Source organism: Haliaeetus leucocephalus, unplaced genomic scaffold (genome assembly GCF_000737465.1).
Source record: "Haliaeetus leucocephalus isolate CR32 unplaced genomic scaffold, Haliaeetus_leucocephalus-4.0 Scaffold616, whole genome shotgun sequence".
Taxonomy (NCBI): domain Eukaryota; kingdom Metazoa; phylum Chordata; class Aves; order Accipitriformes; family Accipitridae; genus Haliaeetus; species Haliaeetus leucocephalus.
The window spans coordinates 111,721-127,341 of NW_010973052.1; the positions used below are offsets into that span (position 1 = coordinate 111,721).

The window sequence follows — 15,621 nt, forward strand, 5'->3', positions numbered from 1 at the left end:
AGCCCCATCCAACCTGGCCTTGAACACTTCCAGGGATGGGGCATCCACAACTTCTCTGGGCAACCTGTTCCAGCGTCTCACCAACCTCATCATAAAATATTTCTTCCTTATGTCCAATCTAAATCTACCCTCTTTCAGTTTAAAACCATTGCTGCTTCTCTTGTCACTACAGGCCTTGGTAAAAAACGTCTTTCCGTCTTTCTTATTAAGCCCCCTTTATATATTGAAAGGCTGCAGAAAGGTTTTCTTGGAGCCTCCTCTTCTCCAGGCTGAACAACCCCAACTCTTTTACAGGTCCATGTCCTTCTTATGTTGGAGGCCCCAGAGCCGAACATAGTACCCCAAGGTGGGGTCTCACCAGAGCGGAGTAGAGGGGCAGAATCACCTCCCTCGACCTGCTGGTCACACTTCTTTTGATGCAGCCCAGGATATGGCTGGCTTTCTGGGCTACAAGCGCACATTGCCAGGTCATGTTGATCTTTTCATCAACCAACACCCCCAAGTCCCTCTCCTCAGGGCTGCTCTCAATCTACTGATCGCCCAGCCTGTATTTGTGCTTGTGATTGCCCCGACCCATGTGCAGGACCTGGCACTTGGCCTTGTTGAACTTCATGAGGTTTGCTTTTATCATCGCTTTTATTCCTTCTCCTACTTGCGTAGCTCCAGCAGCTACTGTACACAGAGCCCCTGTGGCACCTTCCATAATGATATTAAACACTGTCTTGCCTTGCCTTCCCCCTCATCCAAAATTGATACAGAACTTCAAAAAACATTAACAAAATCTCTAAGTGGGAGTGATAAAAAAAGTTGTGGCAATGATTTAAATCTGAGGTCACATCTTTTGCTTCATACCCTGTATGGCAGCTCCAACATTTAAAAGAACAGAAGGAAAAAGACTGGGTGTGTGTAACACTGGTATGATCTCTAGTAACAAACCTATAAAACTGAAGTCTGGAATAAAATAACAAGAAAACTGAAACAGTATCTTGTTTTATTCCAATTCCTGCAGACAGACTTGTCTGACTACGCTAATGGAGTACTATTGTTTAAACACAAGACTTACATTAACCCAATACAGACACAGAAATCAACTGCCAGTTTCTGGTATTTTCCCACTTTGAGTTCACCATCGCATCTTAGAATTTAACAAATTAAGTATCCTCAAAGGGCAAATTATTTTAAGTTGCATTTCAAAAACAAGTCCTATCATCTGCAAACTTAAATAACAGTTAAAATCCCTTTAATGGTATTCGATACAAAAGCCCGTTCTTGGAAACTTGTAGCAATAAAGCTGAATGATTCCAAACTTCAACTGGTTCTAGGAAATTTAATTTTATAGAAAAAGCAGATGTTCTTCTACTTCACCAACTCCAGCCACTCGGAATGCACAGCTGACCTGTTTCCTACTCAGATATTCTTTGACTATCAAGAAAACATACTAACTTATCTGGAAGGCTTAAGAAAAACAGTAGGATCTGTGAAGAATGACTAATGGACAATAGCAGAAGCTAGTAAAAGACAAAACAGTCCAAAACACAAGGTCAACCTGGCAGTCCAACCACCTTAAAGAAATAACCTTCTAAAAAGAGTAATTTGAAGCCCCTTCTACAAGGCCTGCAAAGGCACTGAGAAGGTAGGACAGCATGTTTCTACCAGATGCTCCACTAGACAAGAATCCTGCTGACACAGGCCTAAGAACCACCCCCATCCCCATTCCTTTGATCCCATGTCATCTTTTATGATTGCCTGTGCTTGGCATGAGAAGATCCTCCTTTCACACTTGGTTCTTTTCTACATTTTTGAAGTTTGTGAATTCTCCTAACGCAAAACTGTTCTAAAGTCAAATATGTAGACTTGGAGGATCAACATCTGAGCCACAACAAGACTTCACTGCTGTTTAAGTGGTGTAGCTGAAGACCTCAAGCCCACTTCAAAGATGTTAGATCTGAGTCTTGGAACAAAGTTCTTCTCTTCAACTCGGGTTTGGAGCACTCAGGTTTTAGACTTGGCCTACTCCACAGCCAGGTATTCTGACAGGGACTCTTATCTGATACATTAGTCTTAAAAGCCTGCTCCAGGAAAGACTCCATATTAACTGCATCTTTTAATTTTCTGTTTAAAAGCATGAATGCAATACCCAAGTTTCCCTTACCAAGTAAGTCAGTAGGTGTGTCTGCCTAAAACAATTTCTTCAAACTGATCCTCCTTCCTTCTCTCTTTTCTAGCCACATTAATGGAAAATTCCCAGCACTACTTAAATAAATAAATAAATAGATATATATGCACACCTACTAGAGAAAATAAAGATGAATGCAAAGTTTCTATCTGATGAGGAATATACAGAGATATAAGGGCTGTCTCCCTGGAAGCTAGGCATTCAGAAGCAATAAGGGCAAAGACTCTTCAAACCTTCTGTTTCTGAATACTGGAACAGAAGAGTATGTTTGCACATACCATTCAATTGCTTTATTGTTTTCAATGGTTCTTCAGATTGGTGAAAGTGGCAGTATCAAGGAAGAAATGAATTTCTCCATCTTCAATCAACATTTATATCACTGTAATAATCAAAAGCTTCAACATTACAAAGATGAATTCACCTAGGATTGCTTCTGAGCAGTCAAAAAATAGTGAAAACCAAGCCCTTATATTAAAACAGCGATAGAAAAGAGTATGGTGATCCTCAGGGGGGAAAAAACCAACAGGATTTTCAACCTATATTAAGCACAGAAAGGTAAACTTCTGAGTCATTCACATGCTATTTAGGGTCACAGCACATACTTGTTGAGGATCTCCACATGATAAATAAATGCAAGGCTCAGTAAGTTAGCTCTGTCAAACAGATTTTTTTCTTCTTTACTGGAGCGACTTAAGGAGGCCAGAAGCGAGAAAGCAACAGGAACAAGATTTTGTATTTTCTTGGCTCAAATGATAAAAACAAACCATAATACAATGCGTACAACTTAAGATTTCAAGGAAAACTCCTTCAAGCTCAACAGCAGCTAGCAGCTTGTCTCTATTTGCCGTCACTCTAGATCAGAAGAGCCCACATGCTTTTTTTTTCCTTTCCTGCCCCTTTCAGTTACACTTGAGCTCTTTGACTGAAAAGGTCTGGAACAGATTAAAAGTCCGACCACAAAATAAAGAGCCTTGGCATGTACTCAAGCCTGTCTGGGATACACATATGCTGTGGGCCCAAAAAGGGAAGCTATGCAGCAAGAAACCCTTATGCAGTCTTTTGGACATTTCTAACTTCTTTCAGTTTAACTGTGCAGCCTTAACGTTTGATGGAGTTTCAGTATGCACAAGACGAGTAGCTTTTGCCCTTACAGTTAGACCATAGCATTTACAGGAGTACAAAATAGTTCTGAGAAACAAGATTCATCTCACTCACAACCTCTGTCAATTAAAGCCTTTTCCACACTCCTTTTTAATTCCAGCTCATCATTGGAAACTATTATGTGATACAAAGAAAAGAAAAACACATACCCTGCAAGATTACTTAAGTAAATATAATTGACCTGCCTCTTTTAACAGCAAAAGGCAACATTGATTTTCAAAATAACCGCTTCCTTCTCAGCCTTATTCACATATTAAGTAATTGTGAAGTTACAAATTACCCACACACTCCTCATGCAACACACAAACAGGTCTGCAACTCTGGCTGGTGTTAAAGCCAGCATGGACATTTGCCAAAGCTGACAACCTTCAATATACCTTGAGCCCCACCTTTGGGCTCAAGTTGCACAGTGGTTCAACCTGTCTACAAATTGGCGAGCAGTTTATAAACAAAGTGTGACAATCTGATGTTCTCCATAAGACCAAACGGATGTCTAAAGTAAGCACTCAAGCCTACAAAACAAAAATGCTGAAATTTCTAACAGCCATTTCAGAAAAACAAAACAGAACAGTGACTGTTGAGTTTTGTAGCTCTGTGTTTATACGGCATTCATGGAGTTAATGCCTCTCCCAAAAGGGGCCCACAGTTGTTGTTAGGTCAACCCCTGTAAAGCTTCAAAGGCTTTGTATCCCCTCAGCCTGACCTACTCAGTGATCTGCACACTGTTTTCATTTAGTTGCACCGAGTCCAAAACTAAAGCCTGAAAACCACAATGATCTCTTCTTTTTTTTTACCCCTACTGTTTTTTCCATGGCTCTGGAAAAATAACTAAAATCCAAAGAAGTTGAAAATAGTAAGTTATTGGGAAAACAAATCAAGGGCAAATTAATACAGCTAATAAAGCTTACACACACAGGTCATGGCTTTATACAAAGCCTAAAGTTGTAATACCCCCTTAAATGCATCAGAACAACCACTTGGACAATCTGAGAAACTAGTTTAGCATCTCTTAATAATATATGCTATTGCTATTCATAGTCATCAGTGCCAATATTTTATTGAAATGTTTGCAGCTCTGCTCTTCATATAGATCAAGAACATTACAAAAAATGAGTTATCAGTTCTATTTTGTTGAATTTTTACATCTAGACCTTGTGCTCCCTAATTTAAGTTACTATTTCTATTTCCAATATTACATAGTCTTTACCCCACAAAAAGATTATTAAAGTAGAAAAAACAAAGCTAATCATTTCTCTCCAAATAACAGAAAGTTTTGTCATGATCATCACTGTGACAAGCTGGAATTATAAGCTGGTATACGTTTCAAATGTATTTAAACAGCATAAATTATTATTAGACAATGCCTTCTTTAAGATAGTGCAAAGGAAAGTATTTGTTTGGGAATTAAAAGATTCTTCTGTGGTAATTTTTGCAATTTTAAAGGGAAGAGTGAGCTTGGCTGAAACTGTCTGTAGGTAAGTAATTTCTGAATGCCACCAACTTTGGGAACTGTATGGATCATATGGCAAAATACCAACCCCTACCATTAGAAACTCTGGTGACATACACTCCTAAAGGATATATGCTAATCCTTTTTATATTTTTTTAAAAATAATTATTTCAATAAGGTCTCTATAATTCAAATTAAAATATATTTTAATCGTACTATAAAAAGTTTTCAAAATATGCCTGCAAAATTAAAGCTGAGTGAACTGAAGCGAATCAAAAATTCTGAAGCGAGATGAACTTTTACCAAAGCGTGGGTCAAGCCTTGGGTCTAGCCAAGATGTGGTCTTGTTCTTATGGTTTATGTAGTAAATTTCTCCATCCTGGGTCATAGCTTGTTCCCATCCATCGGGGAGTGGGCCTGCAATATAGAAGGAAGGAGTTGATGGCGGGCTCTTGTTTGCTCCAGCTGAAATTGATCTAAAAAAAATTCCAACATTTTACATATATAACAGTACATGAAACAGAAGAGTTTCAAGCTCATGTCTAACATTTCTGGGATAAGGGCAAGGAAGTGGTGGGTGGGAAATCAAAGAACAGAAAACACTTCTATCATTTTGATTTAGGATTTGGAGTTTAATTTTATAATTTGTTTGCATCCTTACATATCCTTTTGACACTCCCTTTTGCTATAGCATTATAGTACAAAACCAGCAATAAGTCAAGCCTGCCAGAATGAAACCAGCATGAGCACCAGGAAAAAGAACAAGCATAGAGATATTCTACCTCTCATGGGAAAGTTCATCTAGTGATTAAGGACCAGCAGCAGCAACAAGGTAACACTAATGAGATCCTGAAATATTCCTCTATCTTTCACAAACAATTTTAAAAAGTGACAAAACTAATTTTCCCTTTACCTCATACCATTACTTTCTGTGAAAGCATTAAAGGCTTAAGCAAGCAAAAACACAAACCTGAAGAACAGGAGGCAAACAGACAACGAGAAAGCAAAGGTAGGAAAACACCAGGAGCAGACATAGAGACACAGTGCTGCAAACAACAGTGCTATGCCTCTATGAGCAGGAAGGCAGAGGCAGGGAAACCTACATGTAGGAAATGGTGAAAGGGAGGTAGGTGAGGGTGTTCTGGAGTCCATAGCCAATGGCTGAACACAGAGTCTTGAGGTGTGTTTCCCTTATGTTCCAAATAGCAACTCTTGAGAAAACCACCTTTCATCGCTATACAGTTCATAAACCACTCACTCCCACCTCTATATGATCATGTACATTCATCTGTATTTTGCTTAGACTGAAAACTATTCTTGAAGTTACATTCATCTCATCTTATCTGGCAGATGCTTTACAAATATATGTTTTTGAATTCTTATACTAACATAGATACGGACTTCTAAAAATATCTAAATTAGATACAGGAAGATCATGCCTGTATTTCTTTAGATTTAAGTACAGTCCTAAGATGGTATAGCAAAAGATCCACTACAAATGTTAAGAATGTAAAAGAAATTAGAACAAGACCTGCTGCAGGAAGCCACATCGTATTTCAACCTCTCCTTCCACTCTTCCTCAGTATAATATGGTAATACACTAGCAAAAGCCATCTGGCTGCTAGACTTGGACTAACAGACCATTCTGTACAATGTGAGGTACATTAAATATGCACAAACGTCATAATTTCACACATGAGATTCAGATATACACACAAAAATATGTGTCTGTATCTGATAAATGCCCGAAGTACCTACTAAATCCATTTTTAAACTACATTAACTCTTTGCCTGTCATTTTGTCCTAAAGTCATGCTCCTGTTGAAGAATTCGATGTCTAAAGCTGGGGGGTGAGAGGAGAGGAAGGACAGATTTGTTTGCTTAATATCAAAAGATGTTCTTGGAGCAATGTCAAAAAGAGTAAAATAATAATTCGAATGCATTCCAGTAATATCCCAAGACATAACCAGGACAAGAATTTCTTACTGTGGTCTTTGAAGATCCCCTGCAAACTACATTTCTAATTTAAACTCTTTCATTTTGGCTCAGAAAACAATGCCTTTCTCTAGCAACCTCACTATTCCACCATTAGAGCTACAGGTTTTTGAGTGAGGAAAACCAGTGATCTAATGGTTGGACATTTCCTTCCCATCCTTAATGCTCAAAAGCTTTACATGCTGCATACAAGTAACAAGAGTACCTCAGCTTTTATCAGAGGCTAATGAACAGAACAGACAAGAAAGAGTGACAACACTGCAAAACATTCATAAACCCTAACATACTCACGAATCCTAACACATTCACAGTGTAACAGGACTCTGATGCAGAATTGGAAGCTCAAGTGCAAAGAACCCTATACTTTGTTACCATACCCAAAGACCAGCCAGCTAATCAGTGAGATGCTATTTTATAAAACAGGGGCAACACAAGCACAGTGATATGCCCCACATCATCCAAGTGTAGAAGCCAATGAAGAACCAAAAATGTTCCTTGACTCCTAAGCCAACACACTGGCCATGTGGGCAGACCTTCTCACTACCGTTCTCCTCAGAGTCCTTCTAAGCCACACATCCCTCAGAGATGAAACTCAGCAAGAAATTCTCTTTTGAACTGCAAAGCCAAAAAACCCAGCTGGCTCTAGGAAAAACAAAACTAGCCTTGGGGTGTCAGTCCTGCTTAACATTGAGTAAAGTGTATACTGGTCCAGCGTGTTCCTTTGTAGTAAATAAGAACAAAATGCCTTTGAAGCAGGATGCCAGGAGCTGATCAGTCCACCTACCTGGTGGAACAATACTGCTTATGAGATTCAGTGATCTGATGAGTACTAGCTTACTAGAGACAAACCTGGGCAAGGTTCTTTTTCTAAATAAAATGCAGAGCTGTGGACAGGACAGGAAAGGAAATGTCTGTCTGCTCACCTGGCTGTCATGGTAGCAAATCTTCCTTGCTAAGTGCCATCAATGGCTGCAGAAACAGAACTTTTCGCTCTACAAACTTGGCATTAATCATGATGTTGCTTTCTTCCTTGGCCAGTAAACTGCTCTCGTGTTTCTGCTGTTACCCCTACATGTTGAAATGGTAGTTCAAAAATTGATTAGTACTGCTTTCTGTAATTCCTGTTTGGTTTTGTGAGCAGTTGTGAAACCAGAAGACTGTCAAGTCTGATTTTGTAACTGGCTGTCTGACTATGTCTGTATTAGAGGCAAGTAACAGAGGAAAAACGGAAAACCATGGTGAAGAACAGCAGACACATTCACTCAGAGCATCTAGGAGAATTCCTGTGCAATTACATGTCCCTTCCCCCCAAAAAAAGACTCAATAGGAACAGAATTCCCAGCATTACCTTATGACTTAAGTTATATAAGCTCTATGTTGCTGATTTTCAGACCTTCTCACTAACATTTCCATAGTTACTGTAGCCCACGTTGTACAAAACCAGCCATGCTGGGTTTAACCACAAGTCCACTTAGCCCAGGCACCTAGCCTGGGGCGATGGACAGAACTTGTTGCTGAAAGCAGCACGTTTAGTGATTGTCACACTCTATAAACTTTTAAATAAAGCACTGAATACACATATTGACCCAAAAAATACAGTGGCTATGAATAGCCACTTGGCCTCCAAGTACCTCAGGTGATTTTTTGTGCCAGATTCTGTCTACTTACTAGGTGCCCAAGGATCTCTCTTTCAAGTACTTTGCCAGTCTCCCTTTGAACCTTCATAAACATTTAGCACGAACAATATCCCTGTGGCATGGTCTTCTACTAGTTCTGTTTGGTGCCTCCTAGGTCAGTTGAACACAATCATAACCATAAGCTTACAATTCTATGAAATTATTTGCACAGGGGGAGACAGCCCTTCTAGGGAACTCACCATTTACTGCGGTATTTTCAAAGACAAGGTTATCCAAAAACTAGATTCCCATTTCCAAATGTAAGCGCTCCTTACAGAACTACTGATAAGGCATACCTCTGTAAATAAATATTTATATAATGGTGTAACTTAAATACATGTAATTTTAAAAGTCTGTGTATGTGTCTGTTTGGTGCATGTTTCCATTTTTTGGTGAGTTTTTACTTTCTCAATATACCATTTTTGCCATGAAATGCAGAGTCTTGAACACAAAGTAGAGCTCACTGCTGGCAGATAGAAAGCAACAGGAAGAGTAACAAAAGCAAAAATGTAGTAGAGACTCAAACAGTGGTGGGATATAATGTAGAACTTGCAAGTCCCTACAATTTCTGATATTTAATTGTAAAATAATTGTAAATAAAGATGTATTTTATCAAAAGGTTAATGCATATTAGAGAGCATCTGTATCTAGATATTAAAAGAATACACATAGACAACCTAGGAACTGGAACACCTATGTTCAACAGCAGGAATCACCTTCACCTAATACAAACACTGATCTCTAAGAACCTTCCTAATCTTTCTCTGTGAAAGCTGAAATTTTTCCCTTCAGTCACTGTCACTGTGATTCCAAAACTTTCTAAAATTATATCAAAGTCTACAAAATTTACCTGAAGTCCACCTTTATTCTGTCAAATCAGTAAAACTTACAAAAAGACACTTAAAAAGGGGGCATTTTTTGCAGATGACGAAAGAAATGAATATTACTGTCACGCAGATACTTAGAAACTCAAGTTTCACAACAGAGTATATGTAGTGTTGACTGTACACAAAGCAGAATTTGTAGTATGACTGGTAACATAGAAGAGAAATCTGCAACTGAAGTGAGCAAGAATCTAAGGAAAGAGCTAGAACTTGTTTTAGTAATTGCCATATTCCTCCTTACCCTCCTGCCCCCCAAGGGGGAAAACCCCTCAAGAGTTATGAATCTGAGTGTCCATTTTCCTGCCAATCTTTAACATAGTACTACAGCCTTTCCCTAAGAGGCAATGGAATTACACTAGGTCTAAAAACTTTCACCAGAAAACCCAATTCAAAACTGCAATGTAAGAGGGAAGACAAGAGGACAAAGATAGGTAATCTGCTCCAAAGCTAATTATCTAATGTCTATGCACAAGCAGAAGGGGCTAAAGCAGTGCTGTTAAAGCGTGATTCAGGAAGTAAAAGTATCTGAAGAATGGAAGTATGTAAAAACAATTACTATCCCATTTCTGTTATATCAACTGTTAATTGTATAAGAAACAGGCATTGTTTACTTTCAAATTTATAACTTTACCTCAGTAAGAAATGCATAGGAGAGGTTCCTCAGAAGAACAATGTACTGTTATTACTTTTTTTTTTTTTTTTTTTTTTTTAAACCCAAGACAGAAGAACATAGTTTCTCCTGTAATACCTTTAGGGAAAAAAATGGTTAGAAACACACACATACACAAAATCAGAACAGTCAACACTAATGTTTATATACATATTGCATATTGAGAAGTAACAGGCTTGTTTTCTTTCCATTATTAATGTGAAAATGCAATCCTATTTCACAGAAGATTAACCAACAAATGCCATCTAAAAGAGCACTGTGTTTCTCTGCATACATATCGCCCAAAACATTTTAGCTGATTACATGTAGCAAGCTAAGTTCAGCAAGACTAAGACAAAAAAAAAATCAAAGAACCAAAACAATGGGGAAAAAAATTCTCACTTTTCACATACTGATGCCCTTCTGTAAAGGTTGTATGCTAACTAACACTCATAAACCAGTTCACTCACAAAATCATGCCAGGAACAGATAAACCCGGTTCAGATGCCTATGAATTTCTTTAAAGAAATGTAACTTACAGCAAGATACCTGGATTATTATCCAGTCTTAGCTGCCTCAAGAGGTGGGATTTCTTAAGAAAAACAACCTAAAACCCTCAACCTCATGCTAAACTATACCTTCCCTGTTTTTATTTTAAACGCTCTTTTGACTTGCCTTCACCCATACTACACCTTCTAGTTTTGCTTTCTTCCCATTTTCCCTGAGCTCCGCTTACCCTATTTATCCAGAAAAGACAATGGGTTTATCTTCAATATGCAGACAGCACCTTTCTGAGTTCTGTTCTCTCTCCCTCTTCAGTTTGTTTTCCTGTTCTTCATTCTAGCTAATGGCTAGAATTCTAATTCAGGCTAAATGGCTAAAGCTTCTAATGGCTTTCAAGACAGCTCCTAAAAATCCTCTCTCATGTTTTACCACAGCAACTTTACTCACAAGCTCCTATGGCAGTCTGTAATTAAATATACTGAAACTTGGACAGTAACTTCTGATTAAGGGTTACAATTAATGAGTGCTATACAACGATGAACCGTACAGAAAGGAAAACATTCTCCCTTGTGGCATTTCAGACATTTTTTTACAAGTCAGTGACCTCCAGCTGTCACAATACTTACACTTGGTTTTTCCCAGTATCTTTCATGGAAGGTTCTCAAAGCACTAGGGCATGTTTCAGTGCCAGCAATATTTCATAACAGGAAACTTCTGTCTTAAAGGTCTCAACTTTATTTCCCAGTTCTTGAGGATGAATATCCAAATTAGAATATTAAGTAATCTTATATTTATGATGTTAGCACTCCAGATTTAAGTTCCACTGTGCTGACGTGGTACACAGTTACTTGATTTTTCCATCTCTCTCAAAGATTCTTTACAAGGCCACCAATGAAGCTTAAGTTACCATGAACTTCAGTAGCAAAAAGTAACAGAACCAGATATAAGAGACTTTAGTAAAAAGAAACATACAGCCATAATTTAAAGTTAGTACATAAAGATTTGCCAAATCAGGTATCAGAAGCAGAATCATATCCAATAAATGCAGGTTCAGTATTATTTAATTCAAAACAGACTTTTGTTAAATGCAAGTAAGTTAAGGGTAAGCAGGTGCATCCAAAGAGCCAGTTCCAAGTCATACTACCTTAACAGATTTAAGCTTAAAAAAAGCAATGCCACATAAACACATAACTCAATATACACAGAAGTTTTGATTTCTTCATGCACTTTATCAAATTCAGAGCACTGGGAAAAAAATCCCAAACTTTACAAGATTTTCAGTTCATATCCAATACAGTATCATCTGTGAAATTAAAAATAAATGTTCAATGAGCTTGTATTCGAGTAAGTGCTTTCTCAAGTCATAAGACAACCCACTTAAACATCTCAACTCTTCGTTATTGCATGAGCAACAATATCTATGCAGGATCACTTGCTTACACACTTACATCTATCAATTACATGTAAACTTTTTATTTTCTTTTAAAAATAATGCTGATTGCTAGATTCTCTTTTAGATTTTTTTCCCTTACAACTAATCAGTTTATATTTTTTTTTGCTAAGGACCCTTCATTTCTTTCAAAGTACATAAAGTGAATCCTACTTCACTATCAATATTTTTTCCTCTTCCAATTCTTGGAACAACAGAAGATTTGAGGAGTTATTTTAAAACACAGAATTTATGTCAATATTCAAACAGCAAGCATCTAGTTTTAGCACAAGCAAGATAAGCCAAAAGGCAAGATAGACCAACGGGACTGTTTCCTTTCTCGTATTCTCTGTTCTTCAGAAGTGTCTCTGCAAAAAACATGTCATCTCTATTGCTGCAGGTTTCCTGGGATATATTTACAGAAAAAATAATCACAGATACTATATTTTCACATCAGAGCCTGAGACCTTAATTGCTCTGAATCATGACTTCCTGAACTTCAACAGGACTCTCATTTGTTTCAGGATAATCCAACCTCCTGGCCTAGCCAGCAAAAAGTTTGATTAGCTTCCCCTCTAATACTCAGTCATGAACAGCATAGTATGGTCACGCCTGTTAATCTTTTGGTATTGTCTGCAGTATATGAATTGCAGCATGAAACAAAGCTGTCTAAACGGACAACAAAAAGCAGCACCAGAGAATAACCTTTGTGAAATACAGGAACAGCAGACATACACAAAATACAATCAGTCTGTGGAAAAATGTATAAAACATGAACCTCAGCAACAGACAGAAGGTGACAAAGCATAGGGAAGAGTGTGGCAGTCAAACTAGCATGCAACCAAATTTATCTGCTGGCTCTCTGCATCATCAGGACAAGAGAGCTCTGAAATCACACAGCAGATTCTATAGCAAGAACAAGCACATTTTACTGCTGTCTAGTGAGGCCGCCCCCGCCCCCGCCAAGACTAGCTGAAGAACAGTTCTATATTCCAGGAAAAGATAACCAGATTTCCTCAGCTAGAGGAATAATCATCATGATACAGGATTTTGGAAATGATAGGAAAATAAGAGGAAAACCAAAACGTTGCTGCTTTTAAACAAGATTTTCCAGGTGTTTGCTTTATTTATTCAGGGAAGACAGGGAAAAATGAGATGTTCATAACAAACGTAGGAAATGTAAATGAATGGGAGTATATCAAGCCTAGTAAGTGAGCAAGGGAAGGCAGAAGAATACTGCAGAAGCACAATAGCTTTAATGTAAGTTGACACTAATTTAATGGCAATTCTGGTCTTCATTTTCAGTCAGAAGAAATTAGACAAAAATGCTGCTTCTTTAAATGTTTGAATCATCCATTTGAAAAAATAAAAACACAAACCAAAGAACTACAGGATACTTTCTGTTGACATCATATATATTATACAAATTCTTTTACCTCAAGTATCAGCCTCTTGCTTGGTGCATCAGGCATCAACAAATTTAAAGTTTAAAACCAGGATAACTAGAAGGACAATTGTGACATTTGACTCCCTCCCCCACAATTAAAATAGCTAGTGTATAATCTTTTTCATAAATATAAATTTTGCTTACCTGATGCTGAGTTCATGATGTTCTGCTGCACAGAAGGACTGGTGGGAGCTGTAACATTCATCTGGGAAAGCATGGCCTTCCTAGGATCTTGCCATGTTGTTGTTTGATCAATGTGACTAAAACAAAACAAAGCAAGAGTTAGGACAGTGATGCCTTCACAACAACCTGCTAGCACAGAAAGTTCAACAACAAAAGGTTAAGCCTGCCAACAATAGTGACATTCAAAATCAAGCAAGAACTGTTTGGATTCTTTCCAAGCACCACAGTATGTTAGGTTTTCAAACCCTTACTCTGGCCACCACCACTTCCCCAACAAACAGCTGTAGTTATCAGAGCTAGAGCAATGGTGAGATGAGGTTCCACACGAATATCATGATCTAGACTGTTGTACTGTAACTAGATGTTGTACCCTTGAAATAGACATTCTCTTCCTTTTCTCATTGATTAGTTACTTGTCATTTTTAAATCTGACTTCAGAGGCTTTCAAACCAAGCCAGTTATGTTTGGAATCTCAAGCACAGTCCAGTAACTTGGCATGACTGAGTTAATTTTCAGTGCCTAGGGAGTTGTAAAGAACCAGCTAGTGAGTAACCACTAGTGTTCCCAAACTTCCTGTCCATAGACCACATCCTCATATTATTTGATGGACTACCCCCCTCACCACTGACAAGTGAACGATCTCTCCATGGTAATTTAAGTAACTAGTCACACTAGAGCAGTAATATGAAAGTGATGTACAGCTGCCTTTCAACTCTATGTGAAAAGATGAGGACAGCTGGACTGTCAAGTAACCCAACTAGCCCTCTGCAGAACCTAATTTACAAAACTTTGGGAGCTTAGATTTATCTGTTTTGAAAAAACTGAAAGTACATTCAGCACTGTCATTCACAAAAATATGCAATTCAATGAAAATACAGAAGTTTAATGAATGATTACTTCACCTTCTGAGTATGTGATTAGCATGTTTGGCTAATGAATAACAAAATGCAGGCTATTCATAACAAACATCGTTATCTTGATGCCATTAAGCAACACTGCTCCAAGAAGTACATGCAGACAAAAATAAAACTACTAATACACACTGACTATTGACAACAAAGCTTGTTATTGATTCATTTAGAACTGGTAGCAATTAAGATTCATATACAAATAGTATTGTTTTCAGTTAGAATCCAATGCATCATAAACTTGGTACCATTCTTTCCTTACATTAATAATCCTTACAGTTACTTTTTTCTGGATTACATGGAATGCCCGTATTCATTTACTTCAGCAAAACCACAACATTTAAATCTGCAATATAAATTCTATCAGTGATCTGAGTTCAAAACTAGGTACTCCAACTCATACCTCTGCTTTGTACGCATGTCTTGCATTGTGTCGTGTATGTATCTTGGTGGATCAACATGTATTTGTACTGAACTATCAATCAGGTTGTAAATTTTCCACCTTCTTTTTGGGATGAAATAGTAATTGTGCAGCAACTGTTCCCGATCCACAGTTTCTCTTATTTTAAAGCATATTCAACTTTAGGAGCTGGTACTGTATTATTTTAGACATTCTAAAGGGATAAATAATTCAGATCTGTCACCTCAACACTAGCATCTTTGTGGAAACTGACAGCTGACTTTGTCACCCCGCTCTGCGCCAACGAGAAAGGAACCTACATAAGTACTGCTAGGATGCAATTCATTTGATCAATTTAATGAACGTACAGAAGGTGAATCAGGCCTATTTTCTCCTTTTCTCCCTAAGGTAACTAGGTCAAATACAGTGACATTAGAAGAGATGAATCCCAAACTTTATGTATTTGCATGACCACAACATCCAAGAGCTAATCTAAGACCTCACCATAGGTTAAATGGGACGAACAAAACAGAATATTTTCTTCCTGCCCTAAGCAACTAATTGCTATGCCAAGAAACTTACTAACAAAAACTTTGATTCCAATTAATAAAAATGTGCGCCACTGAATTATTAACTGTTTTTAACATGTTCTTTGATGTTCAAAAAATTGGTATTTTTCCCCAAAATACTAAATTTTATAACTACATCATCATTTCAAACAAGTGACCATGAATAGATACAAATTCAGAAGATCATAAA

The 15,621-nt window shown here is 37.7% G+C and overlaps 1 protein-coding gene across 1 annotated transcript in view; it reads right to left on the reverse strand.

The window, feature by feature from the left end:
• Positions 1 to 15,621, reverse strand: part of YAP1 (Yes-associated protein 1) — an 89,607-nt gene that overhangs the window by 28,483 nt on the left and 45,503 nt on the right. Inside the window, exons 2-3 of the mRNA XM_010578195.1 lie at positions 13,516 to 13,631; positions 5,091 to 5,204 (exon numbers count right to left, since the gene is read on the reverse strand). Coding sequence (XP_010576497.1) covers positions 5,091 to 5,204; positions 13,516 to 13,631 — 230 coding nt within the window. The remainder of the gene's footprint in view (positions 1 to 5,090; positions 5,205 to 13,515; positions 13,632 to 15,621) is intronic.